At 43.8% G+C, this 24,802-nt stretch overlaps 2 protein-coding genes and 1 long non-coding RNA gene across 3 annotated transcripts in view; 1 reads left to right on the top strand and 2 right to left on the bottom strand.

The window, feature by feature from the left end:
• Nucleotides 1–20,020, bottom strand: part of cdk10 (cyclin dependent kinase 10) — a 184,177-nt gene extending 164,157 nt beyond the window's left edge. The window contains exon 1 of the mRNA XM_087137764.1: nucleotides 19,881–20,020. The gene's annotated coding sequence lies outside the window, so the exon portion shown is untranslated. The remainder of the gene's footprint in view (nucleotides 1–19,880) is intronic.
• LOC147798763 (uncharacterized) lies at nucleotides 734–24,127 on the top strand. The gene is made up of 3 exons (XR_015425590.1): nucleotides 734–1,056; nucleotides 23,283–23,471; nucleotides 23,654–24,127. It is a non-coding gene; the product is annotated as an uncharacterized LOC147798763 (long non-coding RNA).
• Nucleotides 21,000–23,289, bottom strand: LOC147798764 (uncharacterized). Its single transcript, XM_087137772.1, has 2 exons — nucleotides 22,160–23,289; nucleotides 21,000–21,924 (listed from the first exon to the last, which is right to left on the bottom strand). Exons 1-2 carry the CDS (start codon nucleotides 22,255–22,257, stop codon nucleotides 21,672–21,674), a joined length of 351 nt encoding a protein of 116 aa, XP_086993898.1. The 5' UTR covers nucleotides 22,258–23,289; the 3' UTR covers nucleotides 21,000–21,671.
• Nucleotides 24,128–24,802: the final 675 nt, after the last annotated feature.

The following is a 24,802-nucleotide window of genomic DNA, read 5'->3' as shown; positions in this document are numbered from 1 at the left end:
ACAATAACCAGGTAACCCTCACAGTGATCAAGTTAACCCTCAAGTCTAAATAAATAATCTACTGATGGCTTATAACTGATAAGTCTTGACCACACAAGCAATTACAATCTTCGTAACTGTACAACACAACAGGGTACACTTATACAAGAATAATCTGTACTGCCTTACAAAGCAACACAGTTCCCAAACTGCAACAAGGTTTCAGGTGACTTAAATAACCCTCACCCACTTCAAGTTATTATGAAATAACACAGGTAAGTTGATTAAGAAGGCGATTATAATAGTCCTCACCAGACTCTAACGGAAACCTGCACCCGGTAAACCTCAACGAGGAAAGCAAGCTCCCAGACCAGGACCGCAACCAACCGTCGCTATGCCAACAAGCATGGAACAACGGCACACAATCCTTCTAGTCTAAGCTTCGCTAATTCCCCAATTAACTGGTTCGCTCGGGTTCCCTAACCCTATAATCTACCACTTCTTAAATAAACGAGACTGTCTTACGATTCCCAATCTTCAAAGAGATCTGATACAATCGGCAGCTCCGGCAACTGAGAACAAGTACCACACTAACCGATCGCACCAGGTACACTTGAGGTAGATCCCCAACCACCGGCGGTCGTACGTCAGATTTACTCTCGAAATACAACACAACTCCACAGAGCTCTGGTTAGCACGCTGCCATCTTGAGAAGTCCCGGCAACCAACGCAGCCAGCACCCAGACCTAAGGTAATGCGCGCCTCTGATTGGTTGCCGCGCGCATGTTTAATGCATGATTAAGACGCTCCTGAATTATTAATGACCCAGACTAAACACAAGTCTGCGCAGCTACCCTGTTTCGCCACAGTACATACATGTACATACACGAGCATAATGCAATGCCTGCACACGCACACTTCTGCCATTAACCAGTCGTGCTATGTAAAACCATTGTGAATAGGATCTGTAAAGAAGCAATTCCTCTTAAGGAAATTAGTCATCACTGAAAGATAAATACATGCTTTCAAGACTTTCTACAATCATCCCGGATGGGTCTTAGAGTCTCTGAAAAGTCGGTAAGTGCTACCATGGCTAAATAAAGAACTTTCAAGAATGTGTTTCTAATGGAGAACAAGTAACTTAGTAAGAGTCGTCTGACTAATTTCTAGAATTACTTCGAAGGCAGAGTGATATTTCTCACAGTATTTGTACCTAGCTTTGTGTCCAATTTTCACACCTTTGTCAAATTCCCCTCATATCACCGGTGATACTGTCTGTTTTGTATCTACATGTAGGCCTTCCTTGAGGAATTCCCCTCATATCACCGGTGATACTGTCTGTTTTGTATCTACATGTAGGCCTATCAGTTAATTTTTTCAAGATCCAGAGCTATTTGTCTGAAATGCATTTTGTCTTTCATGCGGATTCAAATTTCTACACGAGTTTGGCAGCGGTCAAAAACGAGATATCTGGATTTTGGGCATGGTGCATGCATGTACCTACGCAGACCTGGATACGAGTGCATTTGGGTACCATGGCCTACTGCATTGCACGAATGTGTACAATCACGTCAAATTGCCTGATTATCATGCACAAACAAAAACTTTCCGTTCTCATCCATACGGTTTCCTTCTTGCATTATACTTTCTCATTAGATCGTTAATGATATTCCTCATTATTCACAAGTAAAGAAATGTCCGGGAAAACTCAGCAAAACTGAAAAAAAAAATTCCCTCTTAAATGTTGGCTTCACTTCCAACTTCTGACTGCTACTTTGAAGGTACGTAAGAAAGACGGGCAAAAATTGGCAGAAAAAGTTTTCTTATCATGTGCAAGTTATCAAAAGGGTCTTTGCGTGTTGAAATACTGTGGCGAATGCAACTGACACCTCTTGTGGTGGACCCTGTAACTGGCCGGATCAGGGATGGAATTGACCTGGCCCAACCCCACAAATATATTTATTAACCTTGAGCAAGGACGAGCGGCTACCCTGACACAGTTAACGAACGGCGGACTAAGCCTAGGGGCAGTTCGTTGGGTGGAAGTTTACCACCAATTAGGAAAGACTGGATTTATCTGGCAATACAATAATGAAACACAGGGAAACCTAAATAAACCTTATAGTGACACAGGATTTCCAAGGACAATAATCAAGTATTTGATTTATTGCAATAAAAATCAATAAGGTATAGAAATCACTCAAGGTTTATGTACACAATACACCTCACAAGGCAATACAATATGCCTCACGTGGTTAACTAACCACCCGACTAACTTAAACACAGCTAGCCTACAACCCAAGGGTTACCTCACTAAATAGTGATAACCCTCACACAAATAACACAGAGTGTCATGCAAAACAGGGTCGATCTAACGAAAGGGAAATTACCCTCACAGTGATCTGAGTACATCAAGTAAACCTGAAGGCTAGCTAGCACAATGACCAGATTGTCTTCCAGTCGTCACCCCACTATCAGTGCTTACAGACGACAAGCAATCCAACAGCAAAGACCACTAGCTCCCAGCCTAGGTTCACGACACTCAGCTCTATCATTAAAGTAATCTAGACCCAATACGGTTTGCTACTAAACCTACCAGATATAGTCACTACACGCAGCGCCCCTGGTGCAACGTCCACGCTATACCTCGCACAGTCACAGCACAGAACGGTAGACAGCGTCCTCCACGATCCTACCACTCTGCGACCCAGCAGCAAAATTCACCAACTGATTGTGCGCGCTCTAAGCACGCCGCAAGCGCCCAGACCTAGTGCTCTACGCAACGCTGATTGGTCAACGCAATGCTTAATAATTCATGACTTAGACTGGCATTCATGCCTACCCCTGTTTCGTCACACAGGCCCCAGCTAAGCTTGGTCCGTCCTGGGCGAAATGGCTTAATCTAAAACTATAAGAAAGAGGGCTCTATTATACAACTACAACAACAACATGAGGTCTACCTAAACCCCAAGACCAATAAACCTTATACAGTTATAACCCCTGCCATAAGGTCCATAAACCTCAAACCAGTTATAAGTACAGATATACATTACTTACACAATGTGGAAATCACTCACTTTATACAAAACAAACCTGAGGTTTACCTAATAAACCTCGTTACAATTAGCATAATTTATTCACAAGTGTACTCTCCATTAAGTTCATAATATACCTCAAACTTCTCCTGCTATTTATACAATTAAAACGCCCTTGTTTTTTTTTGACATAAAAATAAACTTCAACTAGTAGCAAAACCTTTAGTGATTCTCAACACTTCAAACTTCAAAATACACTGAAGAAATAAGTTAACTTTAACCTGTAACACAAGCAAAACATATTTATAAACTGCTTTTCCTTGCTAGTCATAGACAAAAGGTAGAAGCCAAAAAAACAACTAAGTGCTGTCTTCTGCAACTGTGAGATACTCATTAGCATCGACAGGTCTCAGGTATGCCTGATGGTGGATTTCTTCTCGAATCAGCCTGCCATCGAGGAAGGTTTTGCGGAAGATCTTCTCTTCTATGGTTGCAACCTTCATCCTCTTCGCTGGTTTCCCTTCCTCGTCTCTGTCAGTCTTCTCCTCCTAAACACAATTTAAAGTTTCCCCAAATCCTCCCTATATCGTGCCGGGAGCCGGTGTTCCCTCTGAGGGTACCTTCTGGGAGCTTCTGTCGGGCCATTCCCCTCGGCCTTGTATCCTGAAGGACCAATCGTTTGAGCCTCAGGAGGTTCCACACTTCTTCCATGAACCTTACTCCCTCCATCATGTACAAGCTCTACGCCAATAGATTGGGGACCCCTTGCTATTTCCTGCATCAAGGGTTCCTCAATCACCTTCGGCTCATATCGCCATGGTTTTAGGGTCTCCCCAGTGTATGGTTTGAGCCTGTCTCCATGAAGTACAAAAGCCTTACTTCCACGCTTCCGTTGAATCCTGTAAGTTACATCAGAGAGTTTCTTGACCACCAGAAATGGTCCATCCCAACGAAAATCTAACTTCGGGGACCTCCCTTTCTTCTTGGACTTATTGAAAAGCCAGACAAACTGACCTTCCGCCAGCCCTCCTCCATGCACCTTGCGGTCGTAGTTCCGCTTTTGATGCCTGGCACTTTGTTTGAGGCACTCTCTAGCTCTGCTATGAGCCTCCTGCAGATTCTGCCTCAACCCTCGTGCAAAATCTGTTTTTACCGGGTCTTCCACTGTAGGACCTTTAATTAACAAGTCCACTGGCAACCTGGTCTCCCTCCCCAGCATCATCATATTTGGAGACTCACCAGTCGACTCTTGGGGAGTGCACCGATATGAAAAGCATGCATATGGCAGACACTCATCCCAGTCACGCTGTTTTCTCTTTGGTTCAATCATCACAGCAACCATGTTGATCAAATTCTTATTGAATCGCTCAACCAGTCCATCGGACTTTGGGTTGTACGCTGTAGTTTGAGTTTTGGATATGCCCAAAACCCGACACATCTCAGCAAAGACAACCGACTCAAAGTTTGTCCCTTGGTCTGAGTGCAGTTCCAAAGGAATCCCAAACCTACGGACAAACTCGGTGACAAATTTATTTGCCACGGTTTCAGCCCTGGCATCGGGAGGGGATATGCCTCCATCCACTTGGAGCAGTAATCCCTGACCACCATGATCCAACAATTGCCACTGTCACTCCGGGGCAGTGGCCCCAGCAAGTCCACAGCCACTCTTTCCATGGGCTCGTTAACCACGTACTGTTGTAAGGGGGAAACTCTCCACTTTACAGGAGACTTCCTCCTTCCACAAAGTTCGCACTGTCTTATGAAAGACCTCACGTCAGCGGTTATTCCCGGCCAGTAATACCGCATTTTTACCTTGGCCAGTGTCTTTGTGACACCCAAGTGACCGCTCGTCCGACCACCATGAAGCTCACGAAGGACATCTTCTTGAAGCTTCCTCGGAAGTACCAGTCGCCACGTGACTGACTTCCCATCGTCGGACTCTGCAAAGCAACTTCTGCAAAGCACCCCATTGCGCATTTGCAACTGGTCCCAGAGGGACCATAGCGTTTTGTGGGCAGACGAGGTGCCTGAAACAGTTTCCCAAAGAGGTCTACTGCTCAGCTCCTCCTTAGATTTAACAATCCAACTCATGCTGGGATCCTCCATCTGTGGTTGACCAACAGTATCCCTTGGCATACAAGGTTGGGCAAAAATACCCCTCACCTCAACCTTTGGAACTCCTGGATCAGCAACAACTTCCCTGACCCACAAAAATACCAGCTGGTTCAGCACCCTCAAACTCATCAGGTACCTGAGGTACCTCCACTGCCTCCTCATCATCATCATGCCGACCGCACTGCTTACAGATCTTCCTGGACAGCCCATCGGCATTCCCATGCTTTCGTCAAGGTCGGTGTTGAATGGTCAAATCATACTCACTGATGACTTCAAGCCATCTAGCAAGCTGGCCCTCGGGGCTCTTAAAATTAAGCAACCACCGGAGGGCAGCATGGTCAGTGCGAAGGACAATCTTCCTACCATACAGGTACTGCCTGAACTGTTTCAAATAGACCACTACCGCCAACAGCTCCCGCCGCGTAACACAGTAGTTCTTTTCAGCCCTACTCAACTTGCGGCTGGCATAGGCGATAACTTTCTCTTCGCCTCCGTGAACCTGGGACAAAACTGCCCCTATTCCAACTCCACTAGCATCCGTGTCTAGGATGTAGTCACCGTCTGGCACAGGGTAAGCCAAAACAGGAGCTGCCTGCAACTTCCGTTTAAGCTCCTCAAATGCTTCTTGACAAGCCTCGGTCCAGACAAATTCTCTTGACTTTTCAGTCAAAGTATGCAACGGTGATGCCACCTCAGCAAATCCACGGATAAACCGCCTGTAGTAGGAAGCGAGACCAACAAAGCTTCGCACTTCCTTTACACACTTAGGTGTCGGCCACTCAGCCACGGCTCGCACCTTTTCGGGGTCCGTAGCTACACCCTTGGACGACACAATGTGTCCAAAGTAGTTAACCTGCTTCTGGAACAAGAAGCACTTACTTGGCTTCAATTTCAACCCAGCTTCTCTCAACCTGGAGAGAACGACTCTCAGTCGCTCGATCTCCTCCTTGACCGTTTTGCCAAATACAATGACATCATCCAGGTATATCAACAGGTTGTCCCACTGAAGGCCTGCCATTACTTTGTCCATCAGCCTCTCGAATGTGGCTGGGGCATTGCAGAGGCCGAAAGGCATGCATCTCCACTGATACAAGCCATTTCGGACCACAAAAGCTGATTTCCTACCGGCCTCCTCGTCCATGGCCACCTGCCAATATCCCGAAGCTAAGTCTAATGTCGAAAACCACTCGGCGCCCGCAAGAGCATCGAGTGTCTCGTCAATCCGAGGCACAGGGTACGCATCTTTGATGGTCACCCTGTTTAAGCCTCGATAATCAACACAAAGTCGACGTGACCCGTCTTTTTTCCGGACTAAAACCACATTAGCAGCCCAGGGGCTGTCAGACGGTTCAATAATCCCCCTCTTCTGCAAGTCCTGTACTTGCTTCATAATCTCCCGCTGATTGCACAGAGGGTGGCGCCTTGGCCTCTCTTTGATTGGCCGGGCATCACCAGTATTAATCTGGTGTCTCACCACCTCTGTTCGCCCTATATCATGCTCACCCGAAGAAAAGACATCTTGAAATTCAACCAGGCAAGACTTCACCTCGGCATGATAATCCTCATCACGGTTGACCTTACTACGGTCAAACAAATCATGCAGGTGACTCGGGAGGTCTCCTCCAACCTCGCCCGTACATTTCCGACCAGCAACAGCAACCGAATCAACCTCCACTGTTGCAATAGTGTCAACGGCTGTCCCCTTCTGAACAACCCGTTTCTCCATATTTGGATTTAAAATCCGTAGAGGAAGAACCTCTGCCCTCGACTGGACCAGTGTTCTGGCTAGCATTAGGCCTCGCTCAGCCAATTCACCCCCACTTCCCACAGGCTCGATGATTGCTGGCTGATCAGCTGCCTTACAGATAGTGGCTACCTCGCCAGGCACAACAGCCTCGTGACCTGCAGGAATTTCAATGGTTTCAGCCACGAGCACCCTTCCAATGAATGGCTCTCCGGTACTGCTTGTACATTTCAGCCGCTCACCATTCAGCCTCAATTCGAGACTTTGGAAATCTAAATTTCCGCCAGTGGGTAACAAGAAATCCATGCCCAATATACCGTCATATTTGACATCGGCGAATATAGCTCGCACTGGGAAAGTTGTTCTTCCCAATTGTACATCAACCCAGGCAACACCCATCACTGACAGTTGACTGCCATCGACCTGTTGAATGTTGGTGCTGTCCATGTCTAGCACAGGCCTCCGTTCTTTGGCCATTTCCTGGTAGACTCGACTAATGACCAATGTGTCTGTAGACCGTGAGTCCACTAGGAACCTACAGCTTGTTCCCCTTACAACACCATCTATGAACAACCCATATCTAGGCCGAACACCCAACTAAGGCTGAGTGCCTCTAGGCTCTCCGCCTTCTGATTTCCGCCTCTTCCTGCCTTGCTTGGGCCCTGTGGAACATCCAGCCTGCCCGCGGGCCCACCGGTCGGCTGGCTGACGTTTCCCTGCTCACTTCTCTGCTTGTGAGGCTTACTGCACTCACGAGCGAAATGACCAGCATCCCCACACTTAAAACACTTCAACTCACTAGGCTTCTTCCTCCCAGGCTTTGGTGACTGCCTTGAAGGGGACTTCGCCTGTCCACTTGGGCTTAGACTTTGTTTGCTGAGTCCTGTCAGCAACTCAACCATCTGGTCTAATCTCTTTGACTGATGGCCAGCATTTTCCTCGATTTTCTGAAGACGTCGCTCAGTGTCAGAGTCGATAGCCCTCGTGAATTTCGCTTTGTTGGATTCCCCCCACAGTTGGGCGAGTTACAAAACTCAACAACTCACTGTGTAACTCTCGCTCCTTTTCGGCGCGATCAACCTCACGGTTCAAAAAAGGATTGGTGCTAGGACTACGCATGGGAATAGGCCTCACAGGCGTAATCTCAGCTTGCCTCGACACTTCCCTTGGAACCAATTCCGGCAATGTACCAACACAGGAACGCTGTCGTGCCTTCAATGAGGCATACCCTGAGGTATCCTCAGGCAACCTCCAGTCGACTTCCGAGTCGACCTTTATACAAGGCATATCTCTTCCCTTAGGTGTATGTGCCTCACTTACAATCTCAGGCTGTGAACCTTTTTTTAACAGCCTCTAGCTCAGCGGAAAGACGATCCCGCTCCCACTTGAGCCACTGAACCTCCATTCTTGTACGGTTCAGGTCATTCAGGACAGAACCCTTGTCAGCCCCCATCGAGCCAACACCACTGTCCTTAACCTCGCTCATACTGGAGTCCCCTCCTGAGCAGGAATCTCAGTCTCAATTAGACTCTCTAGACTCGGCCACTGGCCACTTGGCGATATTGGTAGCTCACAGGCAAATTCAGGCTGCGGGACAAACCGTCCCAAGCCTCTGGAATTTACCAACCCTTGTGTACCTACTGCCACCTGGTGAATTCTCAAAAGGATTGGCAGTTGCTGTCCTGCAGTACTTCGCAAGGATCGCAACTCTGCTCGAATCCTAAATAGAATCCCCACCAATGTCACTAACCCAACAAGGAACACGACGTACAGGGCAGTAACTATACAGGTAAGCATAACCCGCCTACCTCGTTACAATTACCCTCACGGTGCACCTCAATGAGGTTTACTGACAAAATTTTCCAAAAGGAATTCCCTTATGCTATTACTCTCTACAACCAGATAAAATCACAATTCAATCCTAAAAATCCCACTTCTGACACCATTTGTGGCGAATGCAACTGACACCTCTTGTGGTGGACCCAGTAACTAGCCGGATCAGGGATGGAATTGACCTGGCCCTACCCCACAAATATATTTATTAACCTTGAGCAAGGATGAGCGGCTACCCTGACACAAGGGGTGATATCAGTTAACGAACGGCAGACTAAGCCTAGGGGCAGTTCGTTGGGTGGAAGTTTACCACCAATTAGGAAAGACTGGATTTATCTGGCAATACAATAATGAAACACAGGGAAACCTAAATAAACCTTATAGTGACACAGGATTTCCAAGGACAATAATCAAGTATTTGATTTATTGCAATAAAAATCAATAAGGTATAGAAATCACTCAAGGTTTATGTACACAATACACCTCACAAGGCAATACAATATGCCTCACGTGGTTAACTAACCACCCGACTAACTTAAACACAGCTAGCCTACAACCCAAGGGTTACCTCACTAAATAGTGATAACCCTCACACAAATAACACAGAGTGTCATGCAAAACAGGGTCGATCTAACGAAAGGGAAATTACCCTCACAGTGATCTGAGTACATCAAGTAAACCTGAAGGCTAGCTAGCACAATGACCAGATTGTCTTCCAGTCGTCACCCCACTATCAGTGCTTACAGACGACAAGCAATCCAACAGCAAAGACCACTAGCTCCCAGCCTAGATTCACGACACTCAGCTCTATCATTAAAGTAATCTAGACCCAATACGGTTTGCTACTAAACCTACCAGATATAGTCACTACACGCAGCGCCCCTGGTGCAGCGTCCACGCTATACCTCGCACAGTCACAGCACAGAACGGTAGACAGCGTCCTCCACGATCCTACCACTCTGCGACCCAGCAGCAAAATTCACCAACTGATTGTGCGCGCTCTAAGCACGCCGCAAGCGCCCAGACCTAGTGCTCTACGCAACGCTGATTGGTCAACGCAATGCTTAATAATTCATGACTTAGACTGGCATTCATGCCTACCCCTGTTTCGTCACAATACTAATCGTTATAGAAATAAGGGGCAAACAACTTTTTTCCTGTGCTTGATGTTGATCGATTACTTTTGTGATCCACCTGTTCGAGTCAAGGGCCATTTGACAGGCTTCTGGCTACAGTGGGATTCAGTACGCATGCGTACAAACTAAGAGGGGGGGGCATGAACATACGTGCCTAGGGCGCACTGTGGCTCGTACTCACGGGCGTCCAGACCAGCAAAACATCCGTGCTTTCAATGTATGTATGTAGTCACTTGACTTAATTTGAAATTTGGGGCTTATAGCACTGACTGCCCGATTATTTAAGGGAGCGGGAATAATTCTATAGTTTGACTGCGCATGCGCATACCGAACACAGCCGAATCGTCGAAAAAGATTCGGAACTTCGGGTACCATTGGGCCGAACACCGTCAAAAAGATCGGATGCTATTTCAATTCGATGCTTTTTTAATATTCGGATGCTTTTTAAAGTCGGATGCTTTCGAAATGCGGATGATTTTTAAAGTCAGATGCTTTCGAAATTCGGATGCTTTCTGAATTCGGATGAAATGCGGGTGCAGAACTCGAAAAAGTTTATTTGAATCTTCAAAACATGTTAGGTCTGAAAAAATTTACTTGAATCTTAAATACATATTAGGTCCAACAATTTTTATTCGTATCTTAAAAACATGTCAGGTCTAAAATTTTTTATTCGAATCTTAAAAACATGTTAGGTCAACAAAATTTCATTTGAATCTTAGAAACATGTTCATCCATAAAAGATATATTTGGTTCGAAAGATTTCATTCGGTTTGGGGAAAATGAATTAAAAAATCAAAGTACGGTCTGTTTAAAAAAAGTAGTAGGGGAGAACCGATTTCACCGCCAGCCACCCCTTCACCTCATCGTCCCCCAGTGTACCCAAAATCCCAAACTAAACCACGGCAAAATCGAAACGCCTCTAAAACCCTCTATGCGATTTTTACAAATTTTTAGAAAGGCCGTTGCCATCAGCGCTCTTATAACATTTGAAAACCAGACTCGACCTCATAAGACCGGCATTCAATTTTGCCAAGCCTTAGTTTCCGATTACTTGCGAAAAGAGACGATGAGGTGTAGGGCACGGCCGACACCGAGATCGGCTCTGCCCTACTACTACATTTATGAAGAGGCGGATTAAATTTGAGAGCTCTGCTCTGGTAGCACCAATAAAAAAATTCGATTAAATTTAAAAACCTATATATAAAAGAGGTATGAATAGAGAAACCAAATCACAACGCCGCACTGTCTTAACGGACTTTAGGCGCTTGAAAAAAATGGTTTCTAGCGGACTTTGTTTGACAAAATAACATTCCATCATTGGCGCCAACGCGTATATAACATACAAAGTCGGAGCTCGTAAAAGCGGTTCAAGAGAGTCAACGGCAATTTAAAAAATCTCACTTGCCAATCATATCGTCAACTCTTACAAACAGTTCAAGACAATGACATAGAATTTACAACCACGGGCGTAAAAGGGAAAATTTTGCGAGCCGATTTGATCACCGCGATTAAGGCGTACATTAAGCTGCAAGCGATTGAAGAAGTGGACATCCGAAGAATTAGGTGCTTCAGAGGCAATTACAGAAATTGGGAACTATACTTAGGTATAGTTTCTATGCCGACGACTTGATCCACTTCTTTGCCTTTTACAGAAAGTATATCGAAGACAAAGCACTTGCCGAGTTTAAGGAAATCGGCTCACACAAATTACACACGGCAATCAAGATGCAGTTCAAAATGGAAAAGCGAGGAGTAGAAACTAAACTCGGTATTTTCACATTTACTAGCCAAAATAACGCGGTCTTTTCTAAGAAAGAAATTGAAGAAGTTTTAGCCCAACGATTTGCAAAACATCAAGAAGACGTGGAAGCACACGAGCAGCGTGGTTCTGGTTGGGTGTTTGATAAAGAGAACGCCTTTCATAGCAACGTGGTGAAATATAATCCAGTCGGCGCCACTTATATTCCACTCCCAAAATATTAAGCGGCCAAAACTGATATTATTAACGTTAAAAATAAAGAAGATCAAGAGTGCGTTTGCTGGGCGTTGAGATCTGCTTTAAAATTATATTCAGGCATCAGTTAGAAACAAACCCACATTAAATAAACAAAATTGAATAAACTCAAAATAAATATTTAACGAGCGCACCTTGACTTACACTAAAGAAGACGGCCTAAATTCCAAAAATATAAATTTTCCAACACCAATTTCACAAATTTCGCGCAACGAATCACAAAATAATTTAGCCATTAATGTATTTGGTTATACTGAGAAAGAAGGGATTTATGTGCTTTATAAGACCAAACGCGAAAAAGAGCCCATCGATTTACTTTATTTCACCAAAGGCAAAACGAGTCATTGTTGTCGGATTAAAAACTTTTCTCGTTTGATGGTTGACGTTGATAAACACGGCCACTAAAAATATTGGTGTTGCAAATGCCTGTCACATTTTCAAACGCAGGAAAGACTCGCCAGGCACCAAGAAGACTGCCAAGGAATCGACACAGCGGCGTGTAAAGTCGAATTACCGCCCAAAGCAACAATATTCTCAAGTTTGCAAATTATAAAAACAAGCAAGACGTCCCTTTTATAATTCACGAAGATTTTGAATCTGTTTTAGAGCGCCTTCCCCCAACCTCACTAAACACGGTCAAGACCCAGATCCATAAGCCGTGCGGTTATTCATACGCAGTCGTCAGATGTGACGGTAAATGCACGAGTCAAAAGATGTACAGAGGTCAAGACGCAGCAGTTAATTTTGTGAGGTCGCTTTCCTGAGAAGTCGCCGAGATTAATAAAACATTTGAAAATCTAAAGCCACTTATTTGGTCTGACAAATTACAAAAAAATCTACGAAAATTGCAATCGCTGCTGAATTAGTGAAAAGCTTATCGGCAAGACAAAAGAATCTCAGTGCCAGTGCAAAATTCCAAACGAGCCAAAAACAAAGGACGAAAAACCTGCCTTTAGTTCGGTCAATGGATCCAATGGTTTCAGAGAATTGCTATGTATGACTTGCGCAAAGCCAGTCAACAAATTTCGCAAGGTCAGAGATCACTGTCACGTGACGGGTAAGTACAGAGGCCCAGTGCACGCCAGTTGTAATTCAAAGTTAAGAGTCGTACCCTATGAAACGCCCATTCCGGTTATTTTACACAATTTGGAGAAATATGACGCACATCTAATTAAGCAGGGCGCTCGTGAGTTTAACGGCGGTAAATTAGTGTCATAGCTAAAAATAATGAGAATTATATTTCGTTTAGCTTTGGCCAACTTAGGTTCCTAGACTCATTTCATTTAATTTCATTTCATTTCATGGCAGCTTCGCTATAGGTCGACAAGTTAACAATTGTTCACCCGATGATTTTAACTTACTTCGGGAAAGATTTCCAGAAAACACGGATTTATTATTGGAAAAAGGCATTTACCCTTACGAACATATCGACTCCTTTGACCGATTCAAAGAGACGAGCCTACCGCGAAGAGACGTTTTTTATAGTTCTCTGAAGCAGTCCACCGCGGTCAAGAATGTCGTATTAACAGGCGCCTTGGATGAAAAGTTATATCGATAAAAATACCCAGTTAGGGACGGGATCAAAAATATAGAGACTGTTCGCACGCGTCTGCACGCATTCCCTTCCGTTCTGCACGCCTTCTGGTTCACCCCCGTTCCAAAGAGCACTTCGGAATGCGTTCCTGCCCGTTCACATACTTGCGCGATTCAGAGAGTATTGTTATGTTAATTGGCCGTTCCTGTGCGCGCGAGAACGGCAGCGTCACAACAAAGATGCGAAGAACAGGCATACAAGCTGTTCTTGAGTCTTGGCTAAATGAGTGTCAACAGTGTTTGGTCCGATAAGATTTTTTCCTTCCTCTTAGAAAACCGCTCATGTTGTCCCTTTGGTGTATCGACTTCCCACATTTTATACATTCTTAATAAAAAACCACCCCGTCAAAATTTTGATTAAAAAAGTCGAGGAGGAATGAAATATATTTTGATGGGTTGGGTGCTTGGAATAAGAAAAAATGTGAACAGGTACAGGAAAAAATAAAAACCACGCGTCGTCTTGGTTTGGATAGAAAAACGCCAAAGAGGAAAGAATTTATATATTTGATGGGTTGGGATAGATGCTCCGAAAAAAAAATGCAGCAGTGCCGGGAAAAAATAAAAACCACAAGTGGTCAAGGTTTTGATAGAAAAGAAATGCTGCGGAGGGAAGAATTAATATTCTTGGCGGGTTGGTTGCTCCAAATAAAAAAAGCAGAGGTGCCGGGAAAAATTTCAAAACTACACCTGGTCTAAGTTTGGAAAAAAATAGATACCGGGGAGGGAAGAATTAATATTTTTGGCGGGTTTGGTCCTCCGAATAAAAAAGAGCCTTGGTACAGAAAAAAAAAACTTGGAGAAATGCCGAGAGTTGGGTGCTCCGATAAAATAACTGGGCGGTTGAGCAAGTGAAAAATAAAAAAGTGTCTCGGCAAATCCGGCAGATAAAGAAATTCTAGAATAAATCCATTCCCGCTCTGCAGGAAAATAAATCTTCTGAGGAGTGATTGACAGCTCTATTGTTCCATTAGACACAATGTATCTTTTTAAGTATTTGGGCCATGCAGGCTCTCTGTGAAGATGCCGTTCGGGGCAGATACAGCGATCGTACGTCCTCAGCCAATTACTGAGTTGATTCTTTACAAGTAAAACAGCCATTGGTAGGATACACTTGCGCAGTCCCAGAGTTATGCCACTGTAGCCAAGAAACAATATTACCAAGGGAAAACCTGGGCCCCTTCAAGTCGCTGCCTGGACTCTGTCTGGCCGCTATTTAATATTTAATACCTTTCAGCAGAAAAAAATACTCTGCTGAACAGCCCGAATGAATATATTTCTTATAATTACTCCGTGATAAATTGGAACAACTTCCTCTCCGTTCTCTTTTTTTTTTCCCTTTTTTTTTTGGAAAGTCGTACTCGGACAGCCATAAATGCCTTGTTGAGCTACATACTGTACATGTACATGCATTAAAACCACACTTGTTGGGTGGAGACAGACATGCGGCGGCTTTTTGTGTGTGTCTTGACCAAACGGTTAACGGCAGACTGAAAAGTTGCTATTAAACATAAATTCCGACCCTTAAAATATGTGAAGCACAAGTATCCTTGGATTGTTTTTTAAATCTGCAAAGGCAGGAATATTCTTTTTGCTGGAGGTCCTTAAAATTAAAGATTAAACAGCTCCAAAAAGAGCAGCCAGTTGGGGGCTGAAATGTTTTTGCCTAGATCTCAATGACAAAACTCTGAAATGGTAGAATAAATTTGTGAAGGCGATAATGCGCTCTGATAGGGAGGGATACAACCTGGAATGAAACATAATGCGATCGGCAGGGCTCAAAATTCTTCCCCTAATTCTAGTGCAAAGAGTGCTGACATTGCAAGCGCTCAATGTTTTTTCTTCAAGTTCAGTATTGGCAGGCTCCACATACCGAAAATAAATAATGGTGCGATCTATTAGCGCGATCGGCTAACCTTAAAGGCTGGAAAGATCTTTCTACTTCATAACAAACACACCCCCCTCTCAAAACTTTTTACAATGTATATCTTTTTGCTGATAAGAAGCAAAGTATTACTTTGTGGAATGCAGCGTTTAAGTACTCTACATCAGAGAATTAAAAAGAAATGTGTTAAGCAGAAGAGTGATACAACATTTAATTTTCCCCGCCGTTCGCCGTTCTTCGAGAATTTTATTTCCTATCCATGGACGGTTGTTAGAACACCATTCTTGTTTCGGGGACTTCACATTTTCTTCGCATAGGTTTTATGCCACCATGGGGGCCACAGCATCTTCCTGTGTGCACAGACCGTGACAGGTCTTTTGTTGTAGAGGAACGCAAGGGAACGGGAGGGCCCTTCTCATGCGTGCAAAGTGGAGAAGCTTGAACAAAAGAATGCGTTCCTGGCGTTCGTACGCGTGCGAACGGTCTCTGTATTTTTGATGCCGTCCCTTACGCAAATTGGCCAAGTCTGATTTTGAGGAGTTTTTGGTAAAACTATATGGAAATTGTGCGCTATCGAATGGAAGGTCATTTATTGAGAGACTCACAAGATGCCGAAAAATACCAGAAGCTAACTTTTAAACCAAACTATAAGGCGACCAGAAGGAGTGTGATCTCTCATTTGTGGAAATATATCGCATGAAAACAAAATTAAATAAACCCATTTACTGCGGCATGAGCGTATTAAATTTATTCAAAACTTCAATGTATGATTTCTATTACAACACGCTAAAAGCTGATTTTGGTTCAGGTGTGTGTCTTTTATACACTGATACGGATTCTTCATTAGTCCAAATTCAAACCGACAATTTAAACAAGTACTTACGAAAAAAGCGTGAATAATTCGACTTTAGTAATTATCCATTGGATCATAAACTTCACGATCCAAAAAAGAATAAAAAAGTCATTGGCAAAATGAAAAATGAATTTGGGGGCCAAACAATTTCAGAAGTCATTTGCATACGTCCAAAAATGTACTTGATTCTAACGGATCGGCAAAATTTGAAAAAGACGAAAAGGCGTGACAAAAGTAGTCACCCAAAAACGGTTAGCCCACGAGGCATATAAAAGCTGCCTGTTTGAGCGGGTGCAACATTTTAATAAACAGCAGTTATTTAGATCTGATAAACATTTCATATTAGTAGTGGGGGGGGCTGTTTGGTACACTTTTTATAGTACACTTTTTATAGTACACGTTTTATAGTACACTGTTTATAGTACACTGTTTAGAGTACACATTGACCAAAAATCTTAAAATGTTCCCCAACACAATAGACCCATGGCCCGGTTGGAGGTCCGGACGTAAGTAACATGACACAATAGACCGTGGGCCGACCGTGAGGCTTCAAAAGTGAATGAAAGGATAAGAGTCCTTAATCTCTATTCAAAGGACCGTATAGCAGCAAGCGCTGACGTCGCAACGTTGTGTAAAAATTGCTATAAAAACCAACGCGTCACGGGTTAAAATTTAGTCATAACCATGAATATCTACCAAGAAATACACAATTGTCAAACTTACGAAGAACTCGGTCTCATCCTCGAGACGTTTGAACTCAACGAAGAGGAGAGGGCGTACGCTCTTCATAAGCTATGAGAGCTGACTGTGGGCCACGATGACGACGCACCGCATCAGCACGGGTACGGTAACAGCGATGACCACTCGGACGATGGGGTGACCCGTGGGCAGAATTTGGGGAGGATGTTCCAGAGGACGAGGGGGCGGAAGAGCTACCGGAAGAGGAAGACGAAGAGAACCAGCCACAGAGGAAAAGGGTTCGCGTGAAGAGACCGCAAGATTATTACAATATTGTAGAAGTTAATGAAAAGTTTGTAAAAAAGTATCAAGCCACCACATACGATTACAGAGTTTAGTTCAGGAACATGGATCATTTATCATTACGAGAGTTTTTACCTCGCCTGGGTTCCATTTTGAGAGCATTTTGCAGAGGTTAACGGACAGTCTCCCCGCCGAAGACAGAGTGAGGTTGGTGTTTCAATCGACTTACTTGAATTTTCCCATCGCTCTGCCATTTTTACGAGTCGATGAATTAACGGTCCAGAGATTTCAACAAGTGTTGCAGTCCTATCAATTTATTCAATTGGACGATAGGGTAGACATTCATTTCGTGCACATACGAATGCAAAAAGGGGGTAAGACCCAAACTCACGGCGCAATAAGAAGTCGATCATTCAGATTAAAGACGAGAGGACAGAACTGTGTTGCGCCAGGGCGATCGTGACGGGGATAGCCATTATAGAAAACCATCCCAAAGTAAAACAGATCAAAATAGGGCGTAAAGAACATGAAACCCTTGCCAGAGATTTGCTTGCTAAAGCGGGCGTGAAGGAAGGGCCGTGTGGCATTGAGGAAATTCGTAAATTTCAGGACGTCTTACCCGATTACCGCATCGTGGTGTTATCGTTCGATCATTTTAACGCCGCCATTTTCAAAGGGCCCGTCCGGCGTCATACCATTTACCTGTACTTTCACGACAATCATAACGATCTGATTACGTCCGTTGACGCACAATTTGAAAGCGTACGACGGGTACTTTTTGCTCAGCTACTTGTACGAAAATGCCATCATACCCGAGGTCATTTACACGGGGTGTCAAATACAATCCATATCGCTACCGTGTTACAAACGGAAAAAGACCGATTCCATGATTTTTTGCCCGTGGCGCTGGCCAAGTTACCTCTGACCTTCGGTCAGACGGAATTGCACAAAGGATTTTTTCCTCACTTGTGGAACACAAAGTCGAACCAAGATTACGCCGGCTCCTATCTGAATGCTAAAGAAGGAATAAGACAGGATTCTATAGTTGGTACGAGAAACAAAAGGGAAAACAGTTCGTACTGCAAAGACGAATTACTGAAATATTGCATCAGCGACGTTGATATCATAAGTCGTTGTTGTCTGCAGTTTCGCGCATTGTTCAAGAGGGTCACTTCCACGGGGGAGGGCGATCCCGGTGTGGATCCCTTCAAGAGTTGCATCACCATCGCTTCCACCTGTAATTTAGTGTACAGGAGGAATTTTCTACGCGCAGATACCTCAGCCATCATCCCCCCTCACGGATACGACAACAAAGAAAATCAATCCAAAGTCGCGGTGCAGTGGTTACACTACGTGCACTTGACCGAGGGTACCTATATTCAGCACGCGAGAAACAAAGGCGAAAAACAGATTGGAAAAGACAAGGTGGACGGATATGACGCTAAAAATAAGATTATCTATTCCTTCAACGGCTGTTACTTTCACGGGTGCGTCAAGTGTTATCCCAATAGAAAGACGGTCAACACGCTCATGACGCCCATGTCTGAATTGTACACGCGCACTCGGGAGAGGAAATCATTTCTCCGAACCCCCCTGTAAACAGTTTGTCGAAATGTGGGAATGCGAATGGAACGCCGTGTTCAACACCTTACCCGAAGACATGAAACGCACGCTGCAAGACAAAGCCATCACAGGACCCTGCGCCACGCTGAATCCTAGGGACGCATTCTACGGGGGGCAAACCAACGCCACTCGGTTATTCTATCAAACCTCCGGGGACAAAAAGATTCAATACGTGGACTTTTGTTCCCTGTACCCCTACACGAACAAGTACTGCTCCTACCCGCTCTATCACCCCGAGATTATAACGGAGAACTTTAAAGACGTGTCCGACTATTACAGTCTCATCAAATGTAACCTCCTACCTCCACCAAACCTGTATATCGATCTTGTGGGAAGTTGACATTTCCGCTCTGCCGCACATGCGTAGAAACCCAACAACAGACCCCTTGCCAACACACGGACGGTGAAAGAGCGCTGCACGGTACGTGGGTTTCCATTGAACTGGAAAAGGCGATCGAATTGGGTTACAAGGTGGTAAAGATGGAGGTAGTGTGGCATTTTTCCCACAGCGAACAATATAACACGGATACCAAGACCGGCGGGTTGTTTACCGAGTACATCAGCACGTTCTTGAAACTAAAAGTCGAAGCGTCGGAATGGCCGGGTTGGGTAAAACCCGAAAGCGATAAGGCGGAATACATCGATCGGTATTTTCAACAGGAAGGGATTCGGTTGGATGCTTCCAAAATAGAAAACAACCTGGGCTTAGGGCTCTGGGCCCGTATTCACAAAACAACTTAAGTCATGAAAATTTAAGCACCCCACTTAAGTATACAGCTTAGACGAGTGTCGCAACTTAAGTAGTATTCACAAAACATTTGCACTAAGTGCCCTACTTATTTTCATAACTTAAATCTAAGTGTGGTCGGACGTGTCTTAAGTCAAATAAGCGGGGCACTTAGGTGTCATGGCGGCTTTTATTCGTGCCGCTCGTTTTAGAGAAATTAATGAAAGAGCGATACGAAGGGAGAGATTTTTTCGTGATAGAGGAAACCCTTTGGATGAATATACAGACGGTGAACTACTCACAAGGTATAGATTTGACAGAGACGGAATATTATTCCTAACTGATCTTATTAGGGACGAAATTACCTCACTGACCGAGCGAAGTCATGCAATATCACCAGAATTAAAAGTCTTAACGGCACTCCAGTTTTATGCTTGTGGAACATTTCAGAGAACTGTCGGAGATACTGTAAATATTTCACAAAGTTCCGTCTCTAGAATTGTTTTTGAAGTTTCGACAAGTCTTGCTCGAAGGGTTAGGCAGTTCATCAAGTGGCCAGCGGCTGATACCATACCAGACATTCAACGGGGATTCTTCAGAATTGCATCATTTCCGGGCATAATAGGGGCAATTGATGGTACACATGTCAGAATCATTGCCCCATCTGAGCAGGAGGAACAGTTTGTAAATCGCAAAAACTATCACTCCATAAACGTCCAAGTGGTAGTCGACGACAAATGCAATTTCACGGCGATTAATGCCAAGTGGCCTGGCAGCACTCATGACTCCCGGGTTCTGCGGGAAAGCCTGGTTGGAGAACAGTTTGAAAATGGACAAGAAGGAGAAATGTACCTGTTAGGCGATACGGGATACCCGTCCAAACGATGGCTCCTTACCCCGTTCCTCCGTCCATCAAATCGAGCTGAAGCAAGATACAATGCTGCGCACAGGTAATTCATTCGTGTGTTGAATTTTCCATCCATGAGAAATCTCCAAATATCTAACTTTTCTTGCAAATTCAGGATAGCAACTGATTTCAAGTTGTGTGGATTTGCTATGTTGTTTACAGATCAACTCGTAGTATTGTTGAGAGAACAATTGGGCAATGGAAAAGAAGATTCCATTGTCTTCACGGTGAAATCCGGCTGTCTCCAACTCGAGCGTGCAGGGTGATAGTTGCTTGTGCAGTGCTACATAACATTGCTAAAAGTCGTGGCCTCCCTGACCCAGAGGACGAAGAGCCTCAAGAATATCCTCAGCCAGATCAACCACCCCAGCAGCAGGCTCCAAATATTGTCAGACAGCATATTGTGCGGACATACTTTCAGTAAGTTTTTTTGTCGTTTGTCCCAGCAACTGCAACTGCTACTTGTGTGATGTGATGTGGGTGTGCGTACGTCGTACGCGTTACGTGCATGCAACTAGTAAAATAATGTGCATACACGTACAGTGCAGTAGGCCCTAGTGCATGCATAGCATAAAAATGTAATACATTTTTCGCGTATGTGCTATAAATAAACATTTTGCCAAGGTCATGTTTAAGGTTATTAATTTGCGTAACTGGGTCTTCAGTGCAGCCGCTGACATTGGTGGGATGTAGTGGTAAAGACATCGTTCTAATGTTTAATGACACAGAAAACTTTTAACTTTTTCAGTTTTTTATTTCTCATTAACACAAACTGGAAACATCGTGAATTACACCAACTATACATTCAAATCAAGAAGTTCGATATAAATGTACAAGGCCTTAAACTATAAAGTAAATAAATAATTATAAAACGACTGACTAGCCGACCGATTATTAAATCAACTTTTAAAAAAAGTTAGGTAAGGCTTGCGGTTACATGATGCAGGCCTACAAGAAGAAATCTCTTGTATTAGTGTGTGGCTCTGAGAAGAACCGGAGGTGAACACTTGACATTTTTGAACAGTATTGCTCTGTTCGTATGCGGGAGGCACACACTAATACAAGAGATTTCTTCTTGTACTTGGTGTAACCGCAAACCTTACCTAAATTTAGTTACTTCCAGCATGCATAGCCTTCAAGACCTATCTAAAACTTCAACATCTGCCAAACCGCCAAATAAAACAAAATATAAATAATAGATAAACCGACAATCTGACAGTCCGGATTACATATAAAACATTCAACCACCTTAGAGACCGAGAGTTTGTTGGAAGGAGGCGATCTGAAGAGACAGAAGCTCTTTCTCCAGCTGCAGTTTTTCAATTTCAATTTCTGCCCGGCGGGTCTCAACCTCACAACGTTTCTGTTCCAGCACCATGAGCTTACTGTACTCCTCATCATTTCTTGGTCTTTTTCGCCCTCTAGGCCTCACTGATGTTGACGTTGACGAGCCTTGTCCCTCGCTGTCTGATGGCCCATCTGCTTCTTCTCCCAGATCAGTGCTGTTGGCATTGGACAAAAACAACCATGATGATGGCGTTACTTATTTCTTATGTACAGAACCAGCGTGTGCCCCCTAGGCTACAGTGGGACATATCTGCTGATTTGTTCCTAACTTTACTTTTTACTTATAAAATCAAGAACTTGCTGTCAATAACTAATTTGTTTCAACTAGGCTCAGTTTTGATCTTATGTAACAAAATTTCAGCACGGGGGAAAAATAACAAGGTAGTTTACCATTCGTCTGGTGTTGCTGCAACAGACTGGTTCTCTGAGGCCACAGCGGGGTGAGCATCAACATCTATGTTGGACCTTAGTGCTTGGGAGCTGGGCATGGAAGTGTTCCGTTGGTTTATATCTATTAGGAAGGTGGGAGATCATGGAGCGAATCACCGTACTACCTCACGGAACCTCCAACCACCCCGGGTTGCTCCCACTTACCCTATGTAAATTACTCAGTGTTACCGAAGTGTAGAGCCAACGTGAAGCCTATGTAAAATCATGGAGCTATAAAAAAGGAAGGAGTTACTATGGCCAGTAGATCAAAGGAACTAACTCCCACGCTGTGCTCGCAAAACACTGGGTGGTAGATGATGAGGACTAACCACAGACACCCCCCGAGGGCATATCGTGAGTCAGTTCGTTGAGGTTGAGAGTGAAGATGATGATTCTGATATGAAATACTGCATTTGTCAAAAGCCGGGCACTACGGAAATGATCACTTGCAACAACATTCAGTGTGATATCGCATGGTTTCATTACTATTGCGTCGGGTTGACTTCGGACACGATTCCAGAAGATTCCTGGGTCTGTGATTGTTGTCACACTGTCACGGTTGATAATAAATCTCGTTAGTACAGATAAATCAGGAAATAAATTTTCATTAGAACGTCACTTCATTAATCAACATATGTCAACAAAAGTCTGTTGCTTGGCGCAAATTATTGCAATGACATTAGTCCATGATTAGTCCATGACAAAAAAAGTGGTAGACATTTCTAAATTGTCACAAATAGCCTACATGTATAGGCATGGGCCAGATGTGCCTTTGGCATGTTTGGGAAGATTCTTCCAAAAGAGGTAGATTCCTTCGTGTTAAATTCTCATGATGAAAATGATTTTTTTTATTTCTCATCATGGACTTCAAAATCAAACATGATCAAAGATGCTCTGACTGGGCATGTATGTTGAGTTATAACTCGTTGGACAAGAACACTGAGAAGTTGTAAAAATATTTGATAAAATTTTTAGAAACAGTTTTACTCCATGGCCCAGCGTAGCCTTGATAAAAGTGGTGTGTAACATTCCAATTTACAAACAACTAAATTTAATTTAGGCAAACATTTAATCTTTATTGCAGAAGCAGCAGATCTGGATGTATCTACCGAGAAAGTTTCTGACCCGAGTAAGACAGATGAAGCAGCAGTGCAGTCTGAACCTGAGAGCACTCCGGCCAGTACAAGTGAGCACGGTGAGAAATAAGCGAGTAAGAGACAAGCGAAGGAGGCAGCGACACAAGAGACACAACCAAAGAAGTCAAACAAAAAAGGTGATTACATGCACATCTTTCTGATCATTTTTTACCTGCTTTGTTTGCTGTTTGTTGGGGGTATTTTTATGTGTATTGAAGAGAACTTAATTTTGTTTATTTTTCATTACACTGTAATTAATATAACTTTTATTCTATATATTATTACATATTCTTATTTTATTTTTCCACTAAATTTTCAGGTGTTCAGCACCCTGTTGCCAGATTTGGTAAAGAAGATGCGATCCAGCAGGCTTGCATGTACATCAAAGAAGGACTTCTAAATATGAAATCAAACCCAGTTTACTCTACCTGTTTTCCAATTGCCCTATGTATCATGTCATTGGTAACAAATCTGTTTGTTGACTTTCCAGTCTTCCGAGTGAGTGGCCTTTGGTTTGTTACCATTGCAGGGGACTAAGAAAAGCTTGGACCTGATGCCTCTGCGATGATGTGGCGAACGTTTCATTATTATAGGTCAAACAGTGAACATGTAAGAAGGTGGCGTGTGTTTTTGAATTCGGTGGGGATTAACGAAAAAGGAAAACATACCCACATCATGTACCAACATCTACTGCAATTTGTCTTAGGATTAATTGTAAATGACAGAAATTCACAGGACAAACCAGAGAGTGCTGTTGATACGACTCAGAGTGACAACATTTCTAAAAAAGAAGAGCAAGGTATTATGATATGTTGATATTATGGCTGAACTGTTCTACAGTAGGACTGTCCCAGGATCTGCCAGAAGATCTGCTTACTGAAATACACCTCAAGAGGATCCTGGCTTAGCTTCTCACTGAACAGAAACTTGATGTTTGCGGTCGACAACAAGCTTTTACCAAGTTCTATGAAGGAGTGCAAGGTTGCAATCCTATTTTAAGTTTACGGAATGTAAAAACTTGTCAGACCAGAGAAAATTGGGTGATTCACAATATTGCACGTACATTAGTTTACAAGTTGGTCAATCACAATGTGCAAAATTTGTCGACCCAATGCACGTTTGTAAAGAGTCAACAGATTTGGCGCATTTTGCTTGGCCTGGAGATCAACAATCTTCTCCTGTAGCTGCTGCTTTGACAGGAAAATTTTTGGGGCATTAGATGATGCTGATCCAGTGCGTTGCTGCTTTCCCATTAAACAGCTTGTATAGCAGATGAGAGATCACTTTTGTGTATTTTGCAGAAGACGCATCTAGTTCTGCTTGATTCTACCAATGAGAGACATTTCTTGTGCCGCACTGTTCCATCGGTAAAGACATCACTGTTCATGATCTTTGTAGGCATTTGACCCTCTGGACCATGCTTTGATACCACCAGTTCAGGGAAATAAGGATTTCCGGGGCACACATG

Source organism: Acanthaster planci, linkage group LG06 (genome assembly GCF_054643075.1).
Source record: "Acanthaster planci isolate LZ-2023a linkage group LG06, COTS_SCS, whole genome shotgun sequence".
NCBI classification, from domain to species: Eukaryota; Metazoa; Echinodermata; class Asteroidea; order Valvatida; family Acanthasteridae; genus Acanthaster; species Acanthaster planci.
The sequence above is the reverse complement of the archived record's forward strand: the minus strand, read 5'-3'. Positions and strand labels throughout refer to the sequence as shown.